The 27,215-nt window shown below is 40.6% G+C and overlaps 1 protein-coding gene across 4 annotated transcripts; it reads right to left on the bottom strand.

Annotated features, from left to right (window-relative positions):
• On the bottom strand, positions 1–25,553 carry LOC130602741 (transient receptor potential cation channel subfamily V member 6-like). Of its 4 annotated transcripts, XM_057415929.1 has the most exons (16): positions 19,244–19,382; positions 19,052–19,162; positions 9,953–10,050; positions 9,326–9,448; positions 8,247–8,387; positions 7,599–7,697; positions 7,221–7,396; positions 6,222–6,368; positions 5,236–5,448; positions 4,826–4,912; positions 3,628–3,704; positions 3,209–3,374; positions 2,884–2,950; positions 1,701–1,969; positions 565–671; positions 1–283 (listed from the first exon to the last, which is right to left on the bottom strand). In XM_057415929.1, exons 4-16 carry the CDS (start codon positions 9,399–9,401, stop codon positions 10–12), a joined length of 1,899 nt encoding a protein of 632 aa, XP_057271912.1. In that variant the 5' UTR covers positions 9,402–9,448; positions 9,953–10,050; positions 19,052–19,162; positions 19,244–19,382; the 3' UTR covers positions 1–9. The 4 variants fall into 4 exon arrangements, with proteins under 4 accessions (XP_057271912.1, XP_057271910.1, XP_057271911.1 ...); XM_057415927.1 differs by lacking the exons at positions 19,052–19,162; positions 19,244–19,382 and adding an exon at positions 25,343–25,553; XM_057415928.1 differs by lacking the exon at positions 19,052–19,162 and having other exon boundaries at positions 5,410–5,448; positions 19,244–19,912.
• Between the last annotated feature and the right edge of the window lie 1,662 nt (positions 25,554–27,215).

The following is a 27,215-nucleotide window of genomic DNA, read 5'->3' on the forward strand; positions in this document are numbered from 1 at the left end:
AGAGGCCTCTTAGACATTATAGACCTCCTCTTCCATGGCATGTCCAACCTCCTCATGAAGTTGGTGGAAGGTGTTACGCCTGAGGATCTCCCAGCCACGGTGAGAACTAGTCTTGGATGTGCTCCGTGACAACGAGGGAGCAGGCAGCTCCTTCTTGTACAGGATGTCCCTATTGATTTCCAGCTTTTCCAAACCTTTGTCATAGTTATCCTTATCCTGAACCTTAAATGCTTCTGTATACCGCATCATCTTGTGTTTGATGGGATCAACCCTGTCTTCAACTCTGTAAGAGGATTAAAAAGATGAACTTAATGAAGTAGAAATATGCCAGTTTATCAACAAAACCAAGCAGCCACAAGCAGCAAGCCCCTCTCATATGCCTACTGACATAGACATCCCAGAAAACCTACACAGAATCAGGAAATCTTTTATAGGCACAGTACTAGCAGCTACTATCATACAATTACCTCCTAGACCTTCATCCCTGTCATGTTTCTTATTAGCATCCACACCTTGGATTCTTCTTCTAGGATCCTTACAGGCATGCACTAGAAGAGAACTCACCTGAGATACCATCGATCCCCTAGCCCATACTCCCGGCCACAGATCCCAGAGCGAGGCCAGAGACACCTTGGCAGTTTCCTTTCCAGCATGACAGTGGTAGCAACAACCTTTAGAATAAAAAACCAACCAAATCAACCAACCAACCAAGAAAGAACTTGGATGAATTAGAAAAAACTCTCTTTCCAAATGATCAGTTTCATGAGCACTGACCCGTTACCATACTTGATTACAGCCCCGTATGTAATGAAAAAAATCAGAGCCAACGCTATTATAGGGCAATTCACAATTTTAGTCACAGCTGTGACATGTTTTGAGGAAGCAGTGGTGCTCTTAAAACACTGTTAAATATCTTTCCTGATGGCAAAGGGTAGGGTAATTAATTTGTAAGCTAGAGAAGAGAACAGTATTTATATATGCATTCATTGTTGGCAGAACTTACCAATGTGGCCACATAACTACGTTTAACAGTTTGACTTACTGATTTCCCACAGAAAAGGGTTTTCTGCTGAGCAGCTATATGAATGATCTGGTTGATTTTTTTTTTTCCTCTTTTGAGCAAGAGTTAAGCCAAGTTTTCTTAAGGGCTCTAAAGATATTACTGACCTACTTGCAATCATTACCTTGCATTCTATCCCACCTCAGTCAATCCCTATAATTAGGCTCCCAGTTACACAGAATGGGATTTGTAAAAAAGGATGTAACTATAATTCTGTTTAACAAGTGAGCTCATGTGTAATGACCAAAGAGCTAGGAAGATACAGGATGGACAAAAAGGTTGAATGGGTTTCTAGCTGCTATTTGAAATATGGTAGGAATACCCACAGAGCAAAGACATACTGTAAGACAGTTTCACATGGGAAGACATGAAGAAGAGTCTTGCATTTAGTCACTTCAGATTCATAGAAAGGAAAAAAGAAGCTTGGCGGCTGATGTACAGAAGCTGTAAAACAGAATTAAAGGAACATGGCTTGTTGTATTAGCCCCTGAGAAAAATGAAGGCCAGGGAAAGGTTTTAAAGTACCTCCTTAAAAGCATGGATGGCAGAGTAAGTAACTGGGCTGTCTAGCACATTTTTCTTGGACAACTTTTCCCCTTCTTTATTAAAAGTGAACACTTTACCACCTAAACTAGATTACCTGGGCTCTCCAGAGCTCATCCCGTTCATGGGCCACTCTCCAATGGGTGTCACCCATCATGGCAATTAGCAAGTTGAGCATAAGGAGCGTGGCAATGATGGCAAAGGCAAAGTATACCACACTGTACATAAAAGGCAGATCCACATCATAATTTGCTGGGCCATCAATGATAGTGAGGAAAAGCTCAAAGGTGGTGAACAAGGACATGGGATAATTGTAGAACTGTCCAAGGTTCTCAGGGTTCTCTGTCTGGAAGATGATGTAAAAAGCTGGAGGAGAGCAATAGGGGGGAAAAAAAGAGAGAGAAAGTTTAAACAACAGGAATCACATTCCAAGAGCAACAACAGGGTCCTGTAAGGGATGCTGGCAACAAACAGCAGTCTGGGAAGGAAGTACATGTGTTTCTATGCTAGTGCAGTACCCAGGATAACAAAGACAAATGTCTCGCTAGAATCACTGGACTTCATTCTAGAATTACTCAGAATTATTTTATTGCCTTTGCTCTCAAAATAGTGATTTTCTTTTCTTCAAGGGCATAATTAATCATGATTGTTAATTAATTTTCCAAAGACAAGTATCATAAATGCAGTATGTTTGTAAACCTCGACTTATATATGTGTGTGGAATTACATGGATTGTTCTAATTTCTATTACCCTAGAAAGAGAAAGAATCCAAAACTGAACTTGCATGCAGAAGTCAGTACTGGGAAAGTGACCATACTCAAAGAAATAGAGGGTATACATCATCACCACCTTTGCCAGCTACCTCAGAGGACAACCTGAGAACAAATCAAAACCCCCACACTTCATTCATGCTGAAGAAGATGACAGGGCATTACTAACATGGAGGTGTTGGCCACATGGTGGTGGCTGGTCTCTTCTCTCAAGTAAGAAGCAATAGGACAAGAGGAAATGCCTCATACTATGCCAGGGGAGGTTTAAATTGGGTATTAGGAAAAAATTCTTCCCCAGAGGTTGCTCAGGCATTGGAACAGGCTGCCCATGGCAGTGCTGGAGTCACCGTCCCTGGAAGGGTTCACAAACTGTATAGATGAGTCCCTTAGTGACATGGGTTAGTGGTGGCCTTGGCAGTGCTGGGGTAAAGGTTGGACTTCTTGATCTTAAAGGTCTTTTCCAATCTGGTTGATTCTATGATACTGCTGGTTTACTTTTGCAAACTCACCTGACGCAAAGCCTAGTATCACCACAGCCATGAGCCAGCAAAAGCGCATAAGATCTCCAAATATCATCTGTAGAACAAAGACAGAACCATCATAAGGCCCAACTGTCCCACCAAGTCACAATATAATCCTATGCAAGCCATTTTCAAGATTCTAAGACTATGAGTGGACTAAAGAAAACTTCTGCACTAAAGAAAGAATGTGAAAGTCCCAAATCATCTGCGCAAACAAGAGCTTGTCCATTTGCCATTAACACTAGTCCTTTGCAGTCTTATCTGCAAAAAGGTGTCATGATATAACAAGCCCGTATCTGTTTGTGTCTTATACCTTCTGGATCATGATGGTAAAGGGTCCGAGCATCTGGAAGCCTCGTGCGAAGTACATGACATTGCACCATCCTAGCACCAGGGCAAAGGACATGGGCACCACCTCACCAGTTGTGCTGGTGAGACGCATCACCATCGTTACTAGAATCATGAAAGCATATGTGATGCTGCAAAGGAAGAAGAGACAGTGGAAAAAAGTTCAGTAGAGGAATCTTCCCCTCCTTTTTGTCTCATTTTCAAAAACTCCAAGATAAGCATGTACAGCCACCAGCCCCAGAGGCAAAGAACTCTCAGCACTGTCAACTCTACGTGTCTACTGGCTCCCTACACAGCAGCCAAGCCAATAGAGCAAATCAAGAGAAGGAATACTCTAAAAGAATGGAGCAAGAAAATGAGATACTTCAAAAGCAGTGTACTTACACAATTATGTGGAAAGGCCCTCCTAGGATGGTTTGTCCAAAGTATTTTGCTGCTCCAACTCTAAGGATATCTGGGATCTAAGAGAGACATCCTATTCACTTTAGGACTCAGATGAATTCCGTTATACTATAAAATGTCATGGTTATCACCAATATTCACAGGATCTTGGGACCAGCTGCATCTGCTTGGCTGATTCACAGATTGATTTCTATATTACTTTAAAAAAAGAATGATTAAGTCAGGTGGACCACTCTTGGGATAGGACAGAGATTGATGGAAAATCTAAGAACACTCGGGCAGATCAAGAGACTTCGGTATGTGGCAGAGAGATGTTGCAGCACAGAGCTGTGAGCCTGAAGTTCATATAGATTACTGACAAGAGACCAGACAAACAGCCGAGAGTCAGAAATTAAGACAGAAAGACCTTCTTGAGTTTGTTCTAATTCTCACTGTGTCAATTGTAGTATAGTCCTAGAGTCATGACCAAACACAGGAATAAGGATTTGTCCTCCCAGAACAGATATGGGCAAAGAAAAGCCTGTTTACAAGCCCTGTATTATTTCAGTTCTCCCTGGCATCGTCATTTGAGTTTTTGCATGTAAAAGTTTCAGTCTTCTTTTTCATATTATAATAAAATCAAGTGGGAGAGGTGTTTGTTTTCATTTAAATAACTTTGCCTTTTGTTTGAGAGAGTTCATGGTAAGAAGAACACCTAAACACATCCACCTCTGAACTCTGGCTGAGTAAGGCTCCTGTTACAGATCCACACAGTCGCCGATCTCCAATTAAGCACAAACTTCTGTGTATGCACAGAAATCACTTCATCCAGCACCCTTAAACATGAGTATTTTGGGGTGCTAGGTGAAGCATCTCTAATAATCTAATGCAATAGCTGGGATTCAGCTGGATCCACAGATGGTGCTAAGAGGAACAGTGGCATTATCCTGCAGACAGTACTTGAGATTGCAGCAAATCCTTCTAATCGCTTCTTCCACACCTAGAGTCTTACTAGTACATTATCACAATCTGTTTCATCCAACAGGTACTGTTGGCAGTATCTATTTCCACAGACCTGTATCAAAGCACTTAGACTAAGCAAAGAACCCTTCCCAAGTTGTCAGCACAAACGCACGCCTGTCTAGTAAGTAAAATCTGTCCTGATGAAACTCAAAACTATAGAGCTCACTGTTTCTCTTACCTCAAGGATCAAAATTACTACAGCTCCAATGACTGTGATTAGCTCCCCCACCAGCCTCAGCTCATCTTCATACGTCATGTATGATTCCTGAGAAAAAAAAAGGGAATGGAAATTTAAATTAAATTTTAAAGGGAGTGAAAGGAAATTAAAAAAAGAGGATGGGTGAAGGGAAGGCCCACTGTTGGTGTAATAAATACAACTAGGACTGACCAGGCCACAGGAACCAGACCAGGTCCAGCAACTGAGAGCAGAGAGTGCACCATATTTCTCACTGACAAAGGTCAGCTGGCAGAAAGAAGGAAAGCTGCAATAGCTGGCAACTGGGAAAGACTTGGACTTTCCAGTTTAGTAGGTTAGATGAGAATTGCCCAATGTTGCCTATGGGGCCCTGACTCCTATAGACACAGTACCTGCAGCATTTTCTGGACATAGATTGTATTGTCTCTGCTGCTTGTTTTGTTGCCTGTTCGGGGTTTCAGCGGTCGGTAGACGCAGCACATAGTGAAGCAGACCATGTAGAGTATATAGAATAAAGCCAGGAAACAGAAATAGGGACGACCATACATATTCCACTTCAGGCTCACCAGCTCCTTCACAGGTGTTAGGTCCAAGATTTGGCGTGCCTGAGAAAGACAGAAAGAAGGAATTAACTGCCATAACAACATTTGTTTATAAGCAAAGTAAAAACGCATGTAAGTAAAAAAGATTCGATAGATGGAAATAATACGGGATGGGGAGGATTGCACTAATTAAAATGTCTCCTTGTTATTTCCTGTCCTATTAGTATTATTTAAGGTAATCACAACTGATAGGGTGGTGTCCCTTGAAAGTCTTAGAGGCCTGCCTAAGCTTGCCATTACATTTGCTGCTTTAATTTTTAGTGATACCTTTACAAGTGTTGAAGCCAGCAGCAGATGATTTGCCTACTGTCATTAAATGAAGAGAATGAGTGGTTTCAAAATGTGCTCGAGTTTAGGATTTCTGAACACAGTCATGTCTCACAGGGACACTGTGAGAGTTAAACAGAATCACAGTTACAGAAAGCTACTTGCTAGAGCTACTGTAGGAGTATTGTCACTGATACATTTGAGCCTGCTGAAAGAGAGAACCATTACTTGAATCACACAATGTCATTTCCTGTAGCTTGCTCATGCTAAGTTCTTTCAATCATCTTCAAGTTTCACACATCAGAAGAAAACGTATATAGATCAGATGTATATACATCTGATGTGGTTAAGTCATTAATAGCATTAATAAATTTTATGTATTCCCTGCAGCACATGGTACAAAGTCCTTGCTCTTGGATACTGTAAAAAAGCTTGAACCTTCAAACTCATCACTCTTCTCTTATAATCACCATGGTCTGCACACCAAAAGCATGTGGTGCCTACAGTACCTCTCTCTTCTTGGTTGAGACAATGAGCTCAAGGAAGGACTGATCTTCAGCCCAGGAGTCAATCTCTGTGAGATCATAGAGAACAGTGGTCAAGGGGCCAAAGGACCAAAGATTGTGCTTCCGCTTCTGCATAAGGTATTGAAACATCTGGGGAGAAAAGAAGGAGTTTGAGGATACCAGGAACTTTCCAGTATATCGTGTATTTGCGATGAGAACAAACTTGTTAAAAACTATTAATTACAATGGATTTGCCTTGAACTTGGCAGTTGTAGCAATCCTCATACCTCTCAGGAACAATTACAGTAGGTTAAGAAGTTGAAGAACTTTTTCTGATTCCCATCTGATTATTAGCTCATGCTTGAGGTAAAGGATGAGTGTTTTTTACTTTAAGTTCTAATCAAACTGCTAACATTATTTAACACAGTTCTACATCCTGACAATAGATTTCACATGGAATTATACGTTGATTAGGACAAAAAAATACCCATTTATACTTTTCTACAAGTTATCAGGAAAGAGGTGTTGCAAGGGAAATGATCCTTTCCTTTATAGATCTACAGAAGTAACATTAAACACCTTTGTCTTTTTGTTAAGTGAAAGGATGAGAATTTACGTTAAATACTGAGTTCTTGCCTATTAACAAATGTCTGTGGGTCCCTGAAGAAGTTTCCTATGTGTCACATTTAGGGTAATGAAATCTCAACATCAAAGATAATCATTTCAGCTAGGCTTTCAAAAACATTAATGGGGTGTGTATATCTTTATGTTAACACCTTTTCAACTCAAATGCTTCAAATATTGGGTCAGAAGAGTTATTCTTTAAGCACTCGTTTCTTTCATTAGGATAAAGAAATTTCTTATGAAGGATTTTCTTATAAAGGATTTGTTATGTGTTTTCTACCCCCTAAGAACACACACAAATTCCCTTGGTCTGGGTGATGTTATTTCAAGTTCTCCATTTCTTTTTCATATGGAAGCATCTGTGTCACAGAAACTCACCACAGTGTTACCCTCAACTCCAGCCAGTTTGAACGGAGTTAGCCCCTCATTGTTAGGAATCAGTTCAAGTGATCCTGGTCCCTCTTTGTTCCTGTCATAGGAGAGTATCAGGCTGTACATGTGGCAGGCAAACGTCTTATTAGGTTGGAGAACCAGGATGTGAAGAACAGTATTACCTATGAAGGAAGCAGACCAGATAAAATACGTAGAATTACACAGCCCTGTGCAAAGACTGGCAATTGACTGATGGCTTTAATTTTCTTCACATCCCTCATCCATTTGTAATGAGAGAAAAACATGTGCATGCACAGATAACAAAAACTGATTTAAAACATCCGTATACACTGTGTCCAATTCAGTAGTCCCCACAGCACATACCCAGATAATCTTGAGCTCTAATATCAGCTCCATTTTCAATGAGCAACTGTACAATTTCCTCATTTCCCACACAAGCAGCAAATGATAAAACATGCTCTCCTGCAAAGAAAGGAATGGGGAGAAACAACATTAAGTCTCCAGGAGGCAGAAGAGGTTAAAGTACGATGAGGGAAAGCTATCCATTCTACCAAGCTAGAGGACATGAAACAAAGAGTTACCTCAAGTAACCTGTAAATTTCCTGCCCACTCCTCATTCTACTCAGAAAGAAAAGGATGCCTTCCCCCCACAGCACTAAAAGAAAGAGATGCTCTTTTCAGAAGATTACCTTCACAAGAAGATTGACAAGTAAGTTCCTATATGCTGCTAGGAAGAAATTAAAGTATTTTAACGCAATATATACTTTTGTATACATGCAAATATTCTGTATATTTGTAAATCTGTATGATTTATATATTTGTATTTTTGCAGTATTTACATACTCAGGCCGAGCATTACTGTGTGCTAAAAGATGCGTGATTGATGACACTTGGAGACATGAGTCTCTACTCGACCAGTTTAGATGGGGACTAAAGCAAGCCCCCCATATATTCCCTCATCACTCTGCTGGTTCCCTCCCGTAGCATCAAGGGAAGAAGATGAGACTGTACCGAAATAGAAAAGATTCTGGGATCTGCGCCTGAAGAAGTGCCCAGTAGCCCGTGCCGTGCAGGCATTAGCTCCTCTCTTGAGTAAAGCCTTCACCAAGATGATGTTTTGGTTCACTGCTGCAATGTGGAGAGCTGTCTGGCCTGTAAGACAGAAATAAAACCTTGCCTTCCAAGAAAGCAGCTTCAGGCTGATCAGTAGCCTGCAGTTCACATTCCAGCCATGGAAAAATCTAAGGGTTTTGGGACTGCACCCGTAATAGCTGTATTATTTAGCTTTGAAGTTATCCCTGTTGTGCGCTAAGGGCTGGACTACAGCTTTTCCAGGGATTCCACTCTACATAACTCTTCTTATGAATTCATGAAAACTGACTTTACAACTTGCCAAAAAAATGCCAACAGGATGCACCTTCTAGAGTTTTGCTGGGGGGAAACAAGATGTGCTACACTTTTCCAGGAATTACACTGAAAGCTGTGTGTGTGACTGATTATGCTTCCCTTCATGGGACACAAAGACCAGGTCAAGGCAAATCTCCCAAAGTAGACTTATTTTAATCGTTCAAACTAGTTATTAAAAGTTTTAAAGCTCCACCATTATTATTGTAGTGGTTTCAAGATTCTGTCTGGCCTTTCGCAGTAGTCAATCAGCACCATCCTTTAAAAACCTGGCTCAGACAGGACTCAAAAGCAGTGGCCACATTTTTTTCAATCCTGTTCTTTGTCAACCAAAACCCTAGTTTTTCTCCTTTCAGAGATGGGTAGAGGTGCCTTCTGTTACAAACGAGTATGCTAGAAAGTAAAGTGTACATTTCCTTGCAATCCTGCTGTAGCAAACAGGCCCATATGTGGTTAAGGGTTTGGCAGTTACGCATTTGCATGTTTGTACATGTGCATACTTGGGGTTAATATAATTCCACCTTCCACAAATGGTCAGGAGCCATTTGTATGTTGGCTTTGCTTTGTAACAGTTCAGCACTATATTGAACCAGGAACAGTATAAGCCGCTTCCTTAAAAGTACAGGTAGTACTTCCTCTCTCCCTCCACAGGGAATCCTGCCCATCTTCATTCCCTAAGATGTCACCTTCATAAAGCTCCGATGTCATCCTCTCATTGATAAGCTCAGGAGCTGCTTCCATCAGAGTCACTGCCGCCTCCATGTTGTCATACAAGGCAGCTACGTGAAGGGCAGTCTCCCCCACTGCACCTAGAAACAGTAGGAGAAGCACGTGAGTCATTCTAGATGGTCAACTATATGTGACAAAAGAGAAATTCGTATATTGGGGTTGAGAACTGTGGGAGTGCTAGTCCCTCCTTGAGTACTGCCAGACCATGCCACCTCAACATACAACATGGTAACAGCCTCAAAGCTACAGTCTCTGTCCTTCACTCCATCAAAATCTGAAAGCTGAACAGAGACTTCATGTGTTTGTAAGTGACAGCAGTCTGAGGCATGAAGTGGATGAGCGCACAGTGCTTCCACAAAAAAAGGCCCGTTCAAGCTGCAAGCTTCTAATCTTCCCATTCTTTTAGGGTTTGATGAGCTCTCCAAGTCAGAAAACTCGCTTTATTGCAAAGCTGCTAACACAGAGTTAAGTAGTTTGAGTTTGCTAAGGTAAATGTTTTAGCAAACTAACAAATGTACTGTTCTACTCATTGTAACAGACTCTTGCTTCCACAGAAAACCATTTGTCACAAACAGCTGAGTTACCTCTCTGATAGATATCACATGTTCCATCAGTGAGAAGTTTCCTAATGGCTGGAAGGTTGTTCTCTTTGGCAGCCTGGAGGAGTGGGGATTCCCAGATCCTATAGTCAAGAAAAAGTGGCTGATAAGGAATGCAGTTAAATACATGCTGCCTTTCTCCAGAGCTATCGTGTCCTTTGCCTGAGACAGTGTGTATCTTCAGCATTTTCACTGAAAGATCCGTAATGCATACCTACCATCTGAGGTATTTTTTGAATGCAAAAAACCCTGTCACAAGCAAGTGTAGTTCTAAAAACCCAGGCAGCTCATCAGCTTTTGATTTACTGATGCTTAACCATATGGTGGCAGCAAAGGGAAAGACAGGAGAAAGGAATAACCAGCTCCAAAATGTTCCTGGTTTATATATCCTACATGTTGGGGTACAGAAAGTAGCAAATGATGGGTCATGAGATCTCACTTGAAATATTGTGTACAGTTCTGGTGTCCTCAACCTAAAAAGGACATGGACCTGTTGCAACAAGTCCAGAGGAGGGCAACGAGGATGATCAGGGCCTGGAGCACCTCCCATATGAAGATAGGCTGAGGAAGCTGGGGCTGTTCAGCCTGGAGAAGAGAAGGCTGCGTGGAGACCTCTTAGCCTTCCAGTAGCTGAAGGGGGCCTACAGGGATGCTGGGGAGGGACTCTTCATTAGGGACTGTAGTGATAGAACAAGGGGTAATGGGTTAAAACTTAAACAGGGGAAGTTTAGATTGGATATAAGGAAGAAGTTCTGTACTGTAAGGGTGGCAAGGCACTGGAATAAGGTGCCCAAGGAAGTTGTGAATGCTCCATCCCTGGCAGTGTTCAAGGCCAGGTTGGACAGAGCCTTGGGTGAGATGGTTTAGTGTGAGGCATCCCTGCCCATGGCAGGGGGGCTGGAACTAGATGATCTTAAGGTCCTTTCCAACCCTAACTGTTCCATGACTGTATATAACCCTCCTGACAGTAGACTGGTCATCTCAGGAGCCAGTAAAGGCAAGTAGACTTTTCACACAGCATCTGAATTACTCCAATAATGGACAGAAAAGAAAAAGTGCCAACAAGCATTCACTCTGTATCGTAACAGTGCTTTAATTGTATAATTAAAAGAGTAAGTTCTGAATGTAGTTCCTCATCATAGAAAGTTACGAAGAAAAATTTGGAAGCTCAGTAACACTTTTTTTTTTCTCTTATACTGAGAAAATACAAGAAATTATTGAGAACTGAAATGTCAGCCAGTCCTGGGCATGCCATCAAGCAAGTGCCAAACTGAATGGTTCACTTAAAGAATGCCCTTGAGTCTCCCCCGAGTCTCTGGGTTACTTTGCAGATCCCTTGGAGCTGATGAAGAATTTACAAGTACAGTTGCCAAACTTCACTACAGCAGGATCCTTGGGTGCAAACAGCAGGTGAAGGGGAGTGATCCTCCCCCTCTGTTTAGCTCTGATAAGGCCATACCTAGAGCCCTTGTCCAGTTCTAGGATCCTCAGCACAAAGGACATACTGACCTACTGACAATAGATCAGCAAAAGGGCCCCAAGATGATTATAGGACCACAGCATCTGTCATATGTGGAAAGGCTGAGAGAACTGCGACTGTTTAGCCTGGAGAAAGAGCCATTCTTGTCAATGTAAGTACCTGAAGGGACGGTGCAAAGAGTTACCTGCGACACCTGCTTGTCAGCATCCAAATAAGCTTTGCCAATGTTCAAAATACTGAGTTGGTCACACAAAAAACCCACAAAAACCAAAATCTACTAATTTGGGGTAAACATTTATGTTATCCTTGAACATTTTCAGATTTATCTTTTATTTCTAAAACATGTCTTGGGTGGTTTTCTTATTTTTGTTTTTATATGAATAAATAATTCTAAACAGCCCAAGTTCAGGAACTAAAGATTTAAGAACATCCTCAAACCCAAAGAAACAGCCTACCTCTTACGAATTTCCAGTAAGAAATAGAAAGAGATTCCTCTCTCAGAATAAGGTAAGTTCAGTTTTAAATCTCTGTTCAGGTACAAGTTTTATGCTCTCTCACCTCTGCTTTCTTGCAATGCAGATGTTTAATTTGTTCTTAATTATCAAGTATGGCCCAGGCCATGCTGTAATCTGTGATGTGGAACCAGTCTAAGAAACACAGTAGAACAATGACAAATTCAAGCTGACATGAACGAGGAGAACGTCAACCCTTCTTTTCCTATCAGCCCCAGTCTGTCCTTTCAGTACAGCATAACAGCAGCCAATGGACTGGATGTTGGTCTCACACACATATGCACACAAAAGCATGTGGGACAAACACATTAGTCCAACCATATACCTGGAGATATATTCAATGTTTTCTCCTTGTGTTGTCTCAGATTTTTCTCCTTGTACTCTGGTATTATTTAGTTACAAGATTATTTTTTTTTGAAATTTAATTTTAGTTTATAGGGCAAATACTATATAAAGCAACAGGCATTTTGCATTATTAATGAGACTGATGTTCGAATATGTTATCTATGAAAGTAACTATCATAAGCCACAAGCAAACCCACACCAGAGAAAGAGGCAGAGAGAATATAAATGGTCCATTGCACAAAATGTTTTCTCAGAACTTCTGCTTATTAGGTATAGAGTAATTTAACCCTAAAATGATAGGAAAGCAGGTGCATAGATTCTGTGGCTCACAGAAAGATGTATTTCTTGATGTAAGTTAGTCTTTTATGAACAACAGAATCTTGGAGAAAGAAAAATCATTTTATATGCCATTGTCTCCAGATTTTATCTACATGAAATGTGCAAGCTCTGTGCATTTTATATCAGAAAGATACTGACCCACTTGAGAGACCTTGGGAGATAAAGCAAAAGGAACAAAAGATCAGAATTACATGGATAAATAAGAATCATCTGAATAAGTGTAAATTAATGGGCATGGGCTACAAGCAATAAAAGTAACTAAACATTATATTTATCATTCCATAAAAGGAACATTTCCTGTCACCAACAGCACCCCGTTGTCTAAGTCACTAGAAATTAGACTAGAAAAACACTAATGAACAAAGGAGAAATAAAACCATTCAGGATATAAAGAAACATCCCAAACAAACAAGGGAACTATTCTAAGGTATTTTTATGTGTCCTTGGAACTCTTTGCCTTGCTGTTTTGGGAAGAATTCTTTCTTTATCTTACTCACATGTCAGCTGCATTAGTTGCTAATTACAAGATGATTTGATAAGAACATTGCATCTAGGATCAGACAAACAGGAACAAACTAAAGTGTAGCTCTGAGCAAAAGTTGCAAGATTCAATATCGGAGAAGCAGGGTGCCACCTCTGCCATTATTTTGGCTGAGAAAGATACTGTCTTCCTGAAGAAAGTCAGGGTTCAGAAGGCAGGAAGTGGGAAGGAGGTGGGGTTTCAATAGTATAAACAATGCCATAATTAATATGTTGATGCTTTATGTGGAAGGCCTTTATCCCTCAAATGACCTCAGAGAGGAGGATTGACTGGCTAAGAGACAGTGTGGGAGGATGCAAACAAAATACCTTTCTCACAAAATTCTCCAAAGCCCTTGTAAACAGCTAAGTAACTTCCAAGCCCACTAAGAGGGAGACACCTAATAACTACCATTCATGGCTATGAGAAATATAGGGCAAAATTGTCAAGCCTTTCTACTCACTATAAGGACCTCCAACTGGGCTTGAAGAACCAGAGGCCAAAGAGCAAGCTGGTAAAGATCTCAGAAGCGCTGATGAATGTCATGGCACACTGCCTCTGATGCCTTAAGGGGCCATGACTTACGTGATTATATCATATGCTTTTACTCTCATTTAATTTTCTGTCCCATGATTGCAGAAACATTTTACTCTCATTTAAAATACACCATTATAATTATAAACTCATTTTTAACACATTACATGTACTGAGCATTTAAATGTTAGCTACTAGGTGAGACAAAGTCACTAATATGAAAAAGTTAAAAAAAAAGTCATCTGAATCTAGATCCTTCAAAATATTTTAATTTCTTTAAGATCTGGACATTTAATCAATTTTATTCTTGACCCATCAAACACAGCATAAATTTTACTTTTTACAACTCTAGTTCCTGCGCATCAAAGCGGCAGCGGGCAAAATCTGTAACTTAGTCTCTTAACAGAGCTGCCTACAGTAGGTGCTTCATTTCTGCAAAGTGCCATTGTGTCACTGCATGGAGAGTGTGGCTTTCATAGAGTTATTCAGCTGAGACCTATTTAGATGCTCTGAGAAGATAATTCTGCACACTTAAGTTCTGGTTCTAAATCATTCCTTTCTTCAGCTATGGAGTCAGGGGACACTAAACTACTAATTTAGCCAGGTAAGTTAGGTCTGGTAACACTAGGTAGTACTGATGTTGCCTTACAGGATCAGTTAAGGATAAGCACAGCTACATAGCTAACCAGTAGTTCTCATGAGCTATGAAAACCACAACACTATTTACCCAGAAGTGCTTCTGAGTTCTTCTTACTGAGCTAAGTAATACAGCTATGTTGGGGCACTTAGTGAACCTTGATCATGCATTACTGTCAGCCAGTATTCTTAACAGGTGATTCAATGATATGCTCAGGAAGCTGTGAATTGTTTTTCACTATAGGTGAGGACAAAGTCAGGAACACCCCAAAATCCATTGTGAAACAAAGAGAAGTTAAAATATAGGTCAGACTCTGACTGAAGGAGTCATGTAAAACAGTTTTAAACAAGGTTAAGGATTTCACAAGCACTTTCTGCTGGTAATATGTACCCTTTTGGATTTACAGCTTCGTAAGCACTTCCTTTGGAGTGCATCCTGCTCTTTTGAAGAGCTAAAGAATGCAATGACAAGTCCATAAGTCTTAACTGTTATAAAAATAAGAGTTTGGATTTATGGGATTATTCTAATAAAACAAGGAAATATGTTAAATATGTGAACTGTCTGGACAAAAACCAGTCTGAAGCTTCTTTTCTAAGACTGAGCTCACCAGAGATGTAACAGAGCGTCTCTTCCTCTTCTTCCCTTCCCTTCCCACATTCTACTACTCGAGTCATTCACTGTAGGGAATTTTCCTATTGTTTGCTCTAGTTTAAGTTCAGCATCTGCTGGCTTCATGGTCTATCCCTATGTCTATGTCAGTTACTGAGGGTCTAAAGCAATTCTTTCTGTGTGAGTTATAAACTCATCATCAGGGTATTATTTCAGCTTTCTTTTCTTTCCCTGTTACAGCGTTTAGGATATCCATGCTTGATACCTTATCATGAAATCACCATCTTCTCCCTCCCTTCTGCTAGTATATTTATGTAAATGTGTGCTAGACATCAGGAGAGCAGAGGGGTGCTCAAAGGAAGCTAACCAGCCAAAAAGAGGATCAAAGCAATCATCTAACAAGATGCTAGAGAATGAGTTAGGAATTAATAGCATGAAGTAAAAAGAAGACAAGTAACAGAGCTTGGACAATCAGGGCCAGCAAATTTCTTCAGCACTGACAGAAAGACTCAGCAAATTACCTGCAACCTCTTGTATGTTGAAGCTCCCTCACGGTAAACAGAGCTCCTCTGGAAATTAACAGGTTACTCATTACCAACACTACTAGAGAAGAAACTGATAGGGAAGTATTATCTCTTACTCCTTTAGCTATCTACCACACTAAGCAACAGAAATCTTGCTCAGTCTCTTCCATCAGGGCAATCTCCTTGCATGAACCTCATTTTTTTAATTCTGCATCAGGGATCATTCAAGAATAATGTCAACTAGAACAGGAGAGTAAAGAGCCACAAAAAAAACCTCGAAACTAGCAGGGACCTGAAGTTTTTATTGCAACATTTTTTGAATGACCATAGCTTTTTGCAAGTTCTGCAGATTTTCTCAAGCACCTCCAATGCATTATTTCTCAAAGCAGTTTTTTAGTGGTAATTCATGTGCAAAAATGCTTTGGTTTTATTTTTATTGATGTACCACTCAAATGTTTTACTGTCATTAGAATAATTAAGCCTCAGAACATGAGGTGAAGGCCAGGTGATACCAGTAATCCCTAGCAGCAACTGGGAGAGAGAGAGAGAGGAGACACACAGAACATAGATTATTTATCTATCAAAGTTATAAAGGCAGGCAATAGCAGAAAGACAAATATCATGTAATTGTCTCCTGATCCATATACCCACTTGCTCTAACTTATTATTTTTTTATGAAAAGTGCAGTTCTCATATGGTAGAATTTATAAAATTAAATGCTAAAGAGATAAACCTCTTCCTCTGAAGGCCAGACTTAAAACAGAGAAAGGAAGCAATAACTCTTACAGAGGATCTATCAGACTGTGACAGGCATGTGATTCCTGCTCCCCTGTGTCAGACTGGGATTTTCATACATATTTATCACTTTGTTCCCCATGATTATGAACTATTGGGGTTTTATGTTTGTAATCTCTAGGCTGCATAGATCCCAAAGTTTATGTCCAAAGATAATACTAGAAAAGCCACATGAGATGTGACCACTGTCTCTGGGACTCTGCACTGACCTACAGGCTGTTTAAAACAAGAGTTTTGAACAGAAAGAAACCAGCAGAGTAAGGCAAAATAAATTCAAAGTCCTCTTTAATTATGAGATCAACTGCTAATAAGATTCAAAGAACTATTACACATGGAGAAAGAGAATGAACAGCAACTCAAGTGAAGGTGAGAATAACAAAAGGAGTTAGCTTTCAGGTATAATCATCACCAGTTGCAGGACAGGGAAAAGCATTGTTCTCCTGCAGACTTTGTGTGTAGTCAGAGCAAACTAGTTACTAAGTAGTAACATATTTACCACTACCTTTCAATAAGATAATGGTAGAATTTAATTGCTGTTTATTACCGTATATAGTCCAGCACCATTAACACCAAGAAGAACTCAAGCTGAAGCCACAACACTGCAATTCCACACAACTTAACAGGATGAAGTAAGAGTCCTCGTCTTACAATAACTTCTACACAGAAGCAAAAGTTTCATTAGAGTATTTCCCATATACAAGTCACCACATACATTTTCCTGGTATGTATTCCTCTTGCACATAATTAAGAACATGAAATCAATAAAACCAATTCCAGTCTTCTGCAAAAACTTCATTTTCTTTCTCTTCAAACTCTGAGTATCTCTGGACAAGAAAGGAAAGGAAAGAGTAGGATGATAACAGGGAGAAATGGGCCTGTCCCTCTCTGGAAAAGGGTATCCATACACTAGCAATATGTAATTTCTGACCAAATACCAGACAACTAACTAACATCAGTTGAAAGCTGTGGGAAACATAGACCTAAACCAATAGGGGACAGTTGTGTCCTCATGCAACCCAGATTTCACAATGATATTCTATGCACTACATGTGTTGTTACATGGAGTTTTATAAAGAAACACAGAAATGTTAGTTCTGGGGAGCACTGGGGTTGCACCAAGCTCTTCTAGGAGAAGTTTACTGAGAAGGATCTATATGCCTAACAGCTTTTCTGCTTTCCTCCATCATTAGCAACACACAAGATGTTTGTGGGCCTGCAGCATGTGACTAATGAGGATTGTCAAGCAAAGGCTGGATGGCGATTCAGTAGCAGCCTATCTGAAAGGAAGCAACAAGAAGAAAGGAGCCAAGCTTGGTGAGACACTGGAATGGGTTGCCCAGGGAAGTTGTGAACGTTCCCATCCCTGGCGGTGTTCAAGGCCAGGTTGGACAAAGCCTTGGGTGAGATGGTTTAGTGTGAGGTGTCCCTGCCCATGACAGGGGGGTTGGAACTGGATGATCTTAAGGTCCTTTCCAACCCTAACTATTCTATGATAAACCCTTCATGGTAACAGTACATGGTAAAACAAGGGGCTACAGCATCAAATAATGATTTTGGAGGTTCAGGATGAGCATTTGGAAAAAAAACCCTTTTCAGCAGGAGGTTACTACAACACTGTAACGGGTATCTGAAGGTATAGTAGAGTATCTGTCCTGGGAGGCTTTCAGGACTGAGCTAGACAAAGCCAAAGCAATGTGATCTGTTGCTGGCAATAGTCCAGCTTCAAGTGGGAACTTAGACAGGGACCTCCAGACACCCTTCCACATACCTATGACTTAAAAATGTGAAGAAAATGTTATAATTATGAAAATATTAATATATTTAGACTTATGCACACATTCATTTGGATATTACAGAATCTGCTGAAAACTTATTTTTCAGTTACCTGTGATGCTTTTCATGAGCATTCTATGGAGACACTATTGTTCCCACTATCCCTCCCATTTGAAGTGTATTAAAGTCCCGCTTCCCCGAAGTAAAATAGAAGAGGCTTTTGTTATTTGGTTAGAAGTTAGATGATGATAGATGCGAGTTCTTTCCTTGAAAAGATATGTATATTTGTCCCTTTTAAAGGGTTTTCCTACTTATTTCCATACACGTATGCATGTACATGTACATATGTATGTATGTGTAGATATAGATTTTCTCCCACAGAACCACCTTTTTGTGCCCAGAGATGTTCAGAGTTTTGTGAGGAAAGAAAAAACCATTCTTACCATGGACTGGAAGCAATTTGTGATTTGACTATTTGCGCATGCAGAAATAACAAGCATCAATGAAAAACAGATGCAGCTGGGTTTCCATGAATGCCCCTGCACTACTCTGTGTGGAAGGAGCAAGCCTGCACAGCAATAACAGCCTAGATTCAATATTTACATGTGAAGGCACAGGCAGTCTTCTTGATAACGTGAGGTCTAAGAGGTGTCACTGTACATGTTGACACCCAGGCTACGGGGGCGAGAAACAGCAGTCCAACCCAGGAAGTGACGGACCAACACGAAGTCCACTCTATCCCATAGCAAAGACAGCTTTTAGACATATAGAAAGCAATCCTTGCAGCATACCCAGTATTTCAGCTGACTGCAGTATACGTCCCACACACTCTTAATAATAATTAAAAGCAAAAAAAAACAAGCAAAGCCAACAACAACACAAACAAAAAACTCCAAACCAAACTCTTCTGCATTTTCTTGTAAGCTTTACCAATGAAGCAGGAAAGACAAAAGTACATTAATTTGTGACTGAAGTCCTGCGCTCAGGGTAATTCGATTGCAACCTAGTAAACCCACCTGTGAAAGCAGATAAGATTGGAACTCCAGAAGCATTCCACCTTGAAAGAAGAAATCTGATACAGAAAAGTGCTCCAGGGTTGTTTAAAGTTTATCTACTGGCAGAAAAGCCTAAGGGAAAAGACTGAGAATCAGCTACGGGGAGAGAGCAGCAGAAGAAAGGGAAGACAAAAAGGCTGAAATTCACTGTACCTTTTCTGCTGGAGTAAGTAGATTTCATCCAGATGTTTATCCCAGGACTTTTTGCCTTGCAACTTCTGACTTAGTCCGTTCCAGATCCGGAAATAGAAGGGTTTGCTATCCTCAAACAAAGGCACCCCCATAGCACGTCCCTTTTCCTTTCTTATCTAGCTGCCTGAAAGCCAGCAATCCACACTTTGAAAGAAGACACTGAAGGCTCACTGCAAGTCAGCACTCCTGAGCCCTAGTCTGCTGCTGACAAAGGAGCCTGTCCCTCAGCTGCATCACCTGATCAAAGAACATGTAAAAACACAAAATAAAATCCCTTGTCCCTAGCAGACCGTACCTTGAGCCTCATCAAGTGCTTAGTTTCCAAAATAGCCCAACCCAGAGGTGTGTCTGATTTAGAAGTAGCTCACCAGCAGCCTGCCCCTCACAGAGACCCTATACAGCCCTGAAGAATTCATACAGCATCATGTCCTAGGCTTCTACTATTTCGTTTCAGAACTTAGAAGTAGTCATCCTCCTTATGTCCAATGTTTCTAGTATGTCATTTCAGAACTCAGAAGTAATCATTCTCCTTCTGTATCTCTGAGTTCCTCTGGAGAGCAACATGTAAGCAATTTTGAAATAGACAGCTGAACAAGTCAGGCAAAACACCTTTAAGGTGAGTGAACATGTGGGAACGTGCCCTAAAAGACACTGTGCTCTGGGAAGGTAGTATAGAGGAGGACACACCTCCCACCCCAACTGTCTGCAAATCCCATTAAAGAAATTATCATTATAGACTCCACCTTTTCTACGTCAAACAAAATCGCTTCACTTCACAAGTTGGAAGAAGAGTTTCTGTAGATTAATGTGTAAACTTTGTATGTTTCATTTTCCCTTAATGTTCTAAAATCCCTCATTGTTCCTTCACATTTGTTCACATTTCTTCCAGAAAAGTTTATTTAGGAAAACAAATGAAAATTTCTATTTAACAAAAGCTAGTTTTTGCTATGGGAAAACACCATCAAGGTCATGGGGGAGAGTCTGCAAAGCAGTAGACAAAATATCAAAATGAAGAGGAAAGACATCCATCTCCTTGTGAAGAAGTTGGAAGCTAAATGGGATCAAAAAAAACAGGCTCCTAGCTTCTAATCTTCTTTCCCTCATATTCTTGCATCTTGAATCAACAGAAATGTCCCTTTATTTTTACTCCTGAAGTAAGTGGAAAAGGATTCTGGTCAGGGTGCCTGCTCCTAGGCAGAATCAGTCGATAAAGGAGTAAGGTGGGTAATGTAATACAGCTGAGCCATCTGTTTGAAACTTCTGGTTTATCTAGAGATTACTGAGACTTATCAAACTTATTACAGACATTACTTATCAAGCAGACTTTGATAAGTAACTTAATAACAGACTTATCAAACCAGGTCTCGCATCCAAACTTTTGTAAACTCTTGGTGTATTTTATCCTATGAAAACCTAAATCACCACCCAGAAAAAAAACCCAACAAAACAATGCTTTAAGGCAAACTTGAGGAATCATATATGAAAATGTGAGATCTTCTAAATTGTCCTGTTCTAAGGACAGACTTAAGAGAAAGTTAAACTGTCATAATGGGAAAAATGTATTAGCTGCTACTTTGAGAGGTCTAAGTACAACAGCCAGATGTTATGAGCAAAATGTGAGGGGTTTTTAACAATATCAATAATATATCCTTTCTCACATTCTTGAGGGGAGAAACACTCAAAGGTATTTAGACACTGAAGTGTTAAGTGCCTATGATAGGCAAACACCATCTCTTTTCCTGGGCTGCTCTCCCAGGCAGAGAAGACTTTCTAGTGCCTCCCCAAGGAATAAGAGCCCTAGAAGACTGGTATCCGCAGGACAAACAAGCAGTGACATATTCCTCTTTTCTGGGCAGCAGTGTTACTGCCACCCAGACGGCAGCTCTAAGGTACAAGAAGCCAGACAGCATGCTGAGGATAGAGTTCTCAGCTAGCCATGAAGGCAACAGAGGCTGACCAAACTGCAAACCAGTATCTCAGGTGGACTGCCTGCATTGTTGAGGGGTGTCTATTACAACTCTCATTATAGCTTCAGACTGCAGTAAATCTGGCTCGATAGTTTACCCATTTGGATGGATACAAAGTCTTAATACTGCAAAAGAGTATTTTCTTGTAATTTAAGATAGAGGAAATTTTCAAAGGTAATAGAATTCAGAGATGAAAGATGGATGAAATATGTAAGACTATTGCATAGAACAAAATATCTTTATCGGATCATGGCCATACATTGTAAGCAGTGCTGGGCTTTCAATCTAGCAGGAAGCTGTAAGCTGTTTTTCTGAAAACTCATATATAGGACCTGATAAGGCCTAGTAGTTGAGGGGTGCATTATAAGAATATACAACTTTGGTGTATGTATCACATACCTGATATCTGCTTGAAGCTCTTTGTATCCCTTTCCATGGCTCCCCAGTCATAACTGGCTCCTAGCCCTCATTCTTTATCTCCTGACATTATCCTAGTTCTACCTGTTCCTTGTTCCAGATTCCTACTGCAATTAGGGTTTTTATCCTGGCTGCCAACGATGCCCTTTCCTGGTGTGTGTCTTGACTTCTCTTGTTTATGACGGGCTGATTCTGACTGACCTGATTCCAGGAATCTTTTGGTTCTAGCTTGGCCCTACCTAACAAATATGAGAGCTGATGTCAAAATCTCCTTACACACACTTTCTCTCCTATATCCGTAGATCATGAGTAGCAATGTAAGCATAATGAAATACAAACACAACCTGGCTGAATTTGTTATCACACCATGGTGCTAACAATAAAAGATTGGTAGAGTAGCAATGATAGCACGATGTGGATTCTATGCAGTTAAGTCACTCCATGGTTCTAGGGGATTTATCAATATTGCATATAGCACAGCTGATAGAAAATGTGTAAATACACTGATATGTGGAAATACTTCAGCAACAACCAAGGAATTCCTATTTTCATCTACCTGCTACAAATACAATGGAAGAAGAAGGCTACCTTAGCCACTTGGGATTGTGACCTTGCCAGAGACACTAGTCTACACTTTTTTATAGTGCACTGCATTTGTTGTAGGCTAGTCTAGATTAAAAAAAGCCCACCACAATAGCATAAATCTGAATATGAAAGCACTGACTTTCAGCGACCCTGGAATCTAAGTTAGCCTTGTCCAGCAATAACCCTGAAAAGGAAAAATTATTAATGAAAAATTACAGTAAAAGACTACAAGAAAATTTCCTACATAATCTCCAGCTTTCTTTTCATCCCAGCCACCTCTTCAGTTCCTGCCTTCTTTTAAAGATAAACCAAAATGGCTACTTCCTGGCCTACTATAAAAGTAATTTCAGTGCTAATGTAGAGACAGATGTAATTTACACAGTACGTGGCATGGATTCTTTTCCTTCTTAATGGCCCTGACCCTTACATTCCAAGTTGTCACAAAACTCCTGTTAACCTTCTTGGGAATTTTGAGTGCTGAAGGTATGTAGGATTGAATCCAATGTGCTTATCTGGTGACAAATCAGGATGGGAGTGCATGTTCTTTTTTTCTCTTCATGCTTTTCTCTTACAGTTTCTCTAGCGGTGGGAGGGAATTGCAAGAGCTGCATGCTATTTTAGATTTACTGCAAAGATGAAAGTGCAATTCTAGTCTTTAACAAAATCCATGAGAACGTGAACTGCAGTTTGCAGGAAACGAAGAAGATAAAATATATACCGTAAAAGTAAGGATGCCTGTTAAACCCGAAGAGAAACTATATTAGCCGCGCAGGGTAGAAGTTCACAATTTTTATCTTCTAAAAAAAAGATTTTCAAGGTTTCTGTTAAGCACAGCAAAGTATGTAATGAATGGTATCAAGAAGAATTACACAAAGTTGATTTTGAAGAGGAAGGGAAGAAAGGGAAATCAACTTACTTATTATGACGAATTTAAATTCTCTTCTACATTTGCCTTTCAAATTTGCCCCCCAAATCCACGTTGAGCATCTGGTAGACAAAATAGCGTAACTAGATGCTTAGCACATCTTCAAATCACTGTACAGTCACTGACTAGCCACGTTGTCTTGGCTAACATGTAGCCAACCCAAGTTTTCCGTGTCAGAGACACATATTGACCCTACACTTCTGCTTGGACAAAATTTCAGCACAATGACTTGCCTGCATTAGGGACAGCATCAGAACCACAAGCTGCCAGGACATTTGAGAAGCTTTTATTTTTCCACTGCATATTTCTCCCTGTCTTGTTCCATATATTCTTTCTGAATCACATATATGTTCAAACCTTCAAAACAAAAAAAAAAAAAATCTTTTGCTCCAGCTCACAAAAATCTTTCACCTTACTTCTCATAAAGATTTGCTCTCAAGAAATTCCTACCTCAGAGATCAGAAGAGAAATTCTGTCATTTCAGCAACGGCAAAGATAAAAGTGCCTGGAATGCATACCCAAGTTTACACTACCATCTTAAGAGCAAGAGTGGAAGTGCAGCCTAAAACCAGGCCAGTCTTTCAGCATCGCCGCTATACATTTCTGACTTACTGCAGTTCTTTGCCTGAAATTGCAGCATCTAATAAAAACTCTAAAGATGTGAATTGTGAGAGAAAAGAATGAGGCAAGCAGAAGAGCAGGGAAAAGCAATGAAAGTAACAGTTTCTGAGTCCAGACAGAAGGCAGAAAAAAAAGTCAAGAACTCACAAAGTGAGCAGTAAACAGTGATGGATTTTCTCCACAAGTATAATGGGTGATCTTCCATCTGAGAAGGTTGTAATCATGACTAGCCAACAACTGCTTGATGTATTACAGATATGTTAGGGAATCCTGTTGGACTGTGATATTTCCAGTTGATCAAGTTATAGTACCTTACTTGTGCAGCACAGGAAAACAAAGCTGTGGATGATTGTATGCAAATGCATGGTATTACATAGAGTTACATATCACACAACTGACATATACCTGAAAACAAAACTAAGTAACAGACAAAAGTAACTAGATATTCAGAAGAAGCCAGAAGCAGCATACTACTAGTGTCAGCTCCACCAGAACTCATCTACTGTGTAAGCAGGAATTACTTAACCATGAATAAATCACTGATAACTCAGAAATAGAAGTAACTTGACAATGCATCATAAACTACATCAGGACATAGGTGCCCTTTAAGATTCTACTATATCTTATGGAACCAATCCTGATATGCAATTCTGTAATTCAGTCTCCTGTCCTTAAGGGGCGCAAAAGGCTGGAGGCAAGCTTGTTTCAAATAAAAAAATATGCTGAATTATCTTTATTAATAGATGTGCTTATTGTATGTGAACATGTGCGTGTAGTAAGCCTGGTTAAGAAAAGACTTGGAGTGGCAGAGGCAAGATGACCTACTTGTGGCAGAGAACAGCAGCAGAGGAACAGACCACTTTGAAAGATGCATTTCCAAGGTTCCAGTGAGTTGAGTGAGAGATCAGTAATAGTTCCATTGGCTGTTACGGAAAATCCTGGTGCAGCAGCACAAAGATCACTAGGTTTCATAAAACTGACCTCACCAGCATCTGCCACAGACTTTTGAAGACCTCTGGTGAGTGCAGCTATATCGGCAACACAAAGGAGAACTCTTAGTAAAATAGAGTCACCAAGAAACTTCCTAATTAACCTTGAATGAGTGGGTCAGTAGGATTTCACCTCACTGGAGAGCCCAGACAAGTGACCTGGATGTTTTCCTGCTACTGAGATTTGAGCTACTAGCTTAAGTTGGAGAAATTTATGTTGGCGAGTTGGGAAGCTCACCACAGTTTAGGTAACAGACCAATCTCCCAGCTTCCTGCTGAGGGTCTCAGGTACTCAATAAAAGCAAAAGAATATCCCTTTGGAAAAGATGGAACAAGTGAGGGCTTGGAAGCTCACCAAGATTGTAGATTTACACAAAAAATGTGACAGGAGGATTTGAAGCTGTAAGATACTGCAAGCTTTCTCGTTTGGATTTCCTCAAAAGAGGTCTGCAATTTTAAGATAGCCCAACAGTGTTACTGGAAATGTGTTGACTCCCACCACAAAGGGGAAAAAACATTAACAAAAAAAAAAAAACACCTCATTAATTAGTCTTACCTCATGGTCAGGAATGCCATAATACCAAAGCCCTTAATTCCATAACTGCAAAGTCCTCTGTGTAAGTCTTGGAATTGGTAGACCCTGCTGATGACAAGGATTCAGCTTTGGTCCTTGTTAACATGGCAAATCTGGGCCCAGTTAAATATCTGTCCTGCTGATGTCTTGGTAGGGCCATTGAAGTATACACCACAGATTTCAGGGCATACAACAAACATCTGTAACATCCCAAAACAAAGCTGAACCATTTCACTTCTTTTTATTCCCTTCCTCTACCTTGGTCAAGCCCCTGAGTGTACTAATTGGCTTTAATGGCCCTGACCAGCCTCACCTGTGGCATCCACACACGTACTCATCACAGGCTATGAGCCTCCAAGGCTTCCCTGGTGGTAGTTTGGACCTTTCCTCCTGCCCCACCCTGCCCTGCCTCCAAAGCTTGTTAAGGATAGTGAATGTCTGCCTCCTTTATCCACCCTTGCTTCCAAAGCCCACGCAGCTTTTAGGGACCTCATAGGCAGCCTGAGCTCCGCTACCCAACCCCAAGTGTCTCATGCCTTCTGTCCTTCTCGGTACCCAATCCTTGGTTCTGTGTCCCCTGAAATAGCCCTATGAAAACCCACAATAATTAAACCACTCTACAAACAGTCCTCTCTGGCCCTGCAAGGTGTGAGGACATGTGTTGCTAGGAGGGGACACTACTGTTAGGTTCCTGAGCACACTAATAGGTTTTGATGGCCCTGACCATTCTAACCCAGAGCCTTCACAAACATATAGGCACATACACATATGCCTTCCCCCCAAGCATAAGAGCCCCATTTAAGATCTGTTTTGAGCTTTCAGTTCCTGTCTCAGCTATTTTGTAGGAACCTAAATTTTTAGTTCAGGTACGTTTATGCTTGTACTTGGTCATGGGCTCCAGGTATCAGAACCCTGACTCCTAATTTGACTTCAAACTTGCTTTGTCAATGTGGACCTACGTAATGATAAGTAGACCTTGGTGCTATCACTGGACATCATTCTAATCAACAGATTAACTTCTTAGGTTGATCTGAAACGTGCCTTATCACCACAAAATTGCCAGACAATTTAGGCTCTTGCTTGAACCTGGCTACCATCTCCATATCTGCTTACTCAAAGTAGTGTGGGGCTGTACCCTAGTGATGAGGCACCTGTACTGCCTGGTGTGAAGTCATGCTCAGCATCCTATCCTTAGGGCACAGCCTATCCTTGCTACTTCTTAACACTTCCCTCAAAGGTCCTATAAATACTTCTGCCCTTACCACTCTTCAGATTGCAGTATCAGGGATTGTCCCAGTGAAGTCCTGACCTGTTCTGAAGGTTTTGGCAGTACAAGAGAGCATGGGAAGAGGCCACATTTGACTGACTGGTCTGTGAAATTACCTTCGACAACCCACTGTACCTAAAGTAGTGTGAGGTGTCCCTGCCCATGGCAGGGGGGTTGAAACTAGATGATCTTAAGGTTCTTTCCAACCCTAACTATTCTATGATTCTATGATCTCTGCTCACATGAACTTGTTGCTTTCAACAACAGGAAAGAAATAATTACTGAAAAAAATGGTAGCGTTCACTTCTGATACCAGAAGAACTGCTTATAGAATCTTCCTGGTAGAGAAGTGACCGAGGAGCCAGTGGTTTCTTGCTGTAACTATTGGCAGGCCTTTGATTAAGGGAGTATACCAGAGCCTGATCCTAAGCAGACAGAGTTCGAAAAGGCCTCTTCTGAATAAGAGCAGAGAAGCTAGAAATGTTCCTCTTGAGCAAGTTATCCTGAAGAAGGATATTCATCAAAGGACTTGTCCATAGAGAGTGGCAGTATTTGTCTATTAATCATCTTCGGTTAGCTAACCCAAGT

This window comes from Pezoporus wallicus, unplaced genomic scaffold, assembly GCF_028554395.1.
Source record: "Pezoporus wallicus isolate ANWC-B61680 ecotype Strahan unplaced genomic scaffold, APGP_CSIRO_Pwel_v1 contig_6814, whole genome shotgun sequence".
NCBI classification, from domain to species: domain Eukaryota; kingdom Metazoa; phylum Chordata; class Aves; order Psittaciformes; family Psittacidae; genus Pezoporus; species Pezoporus wallicus.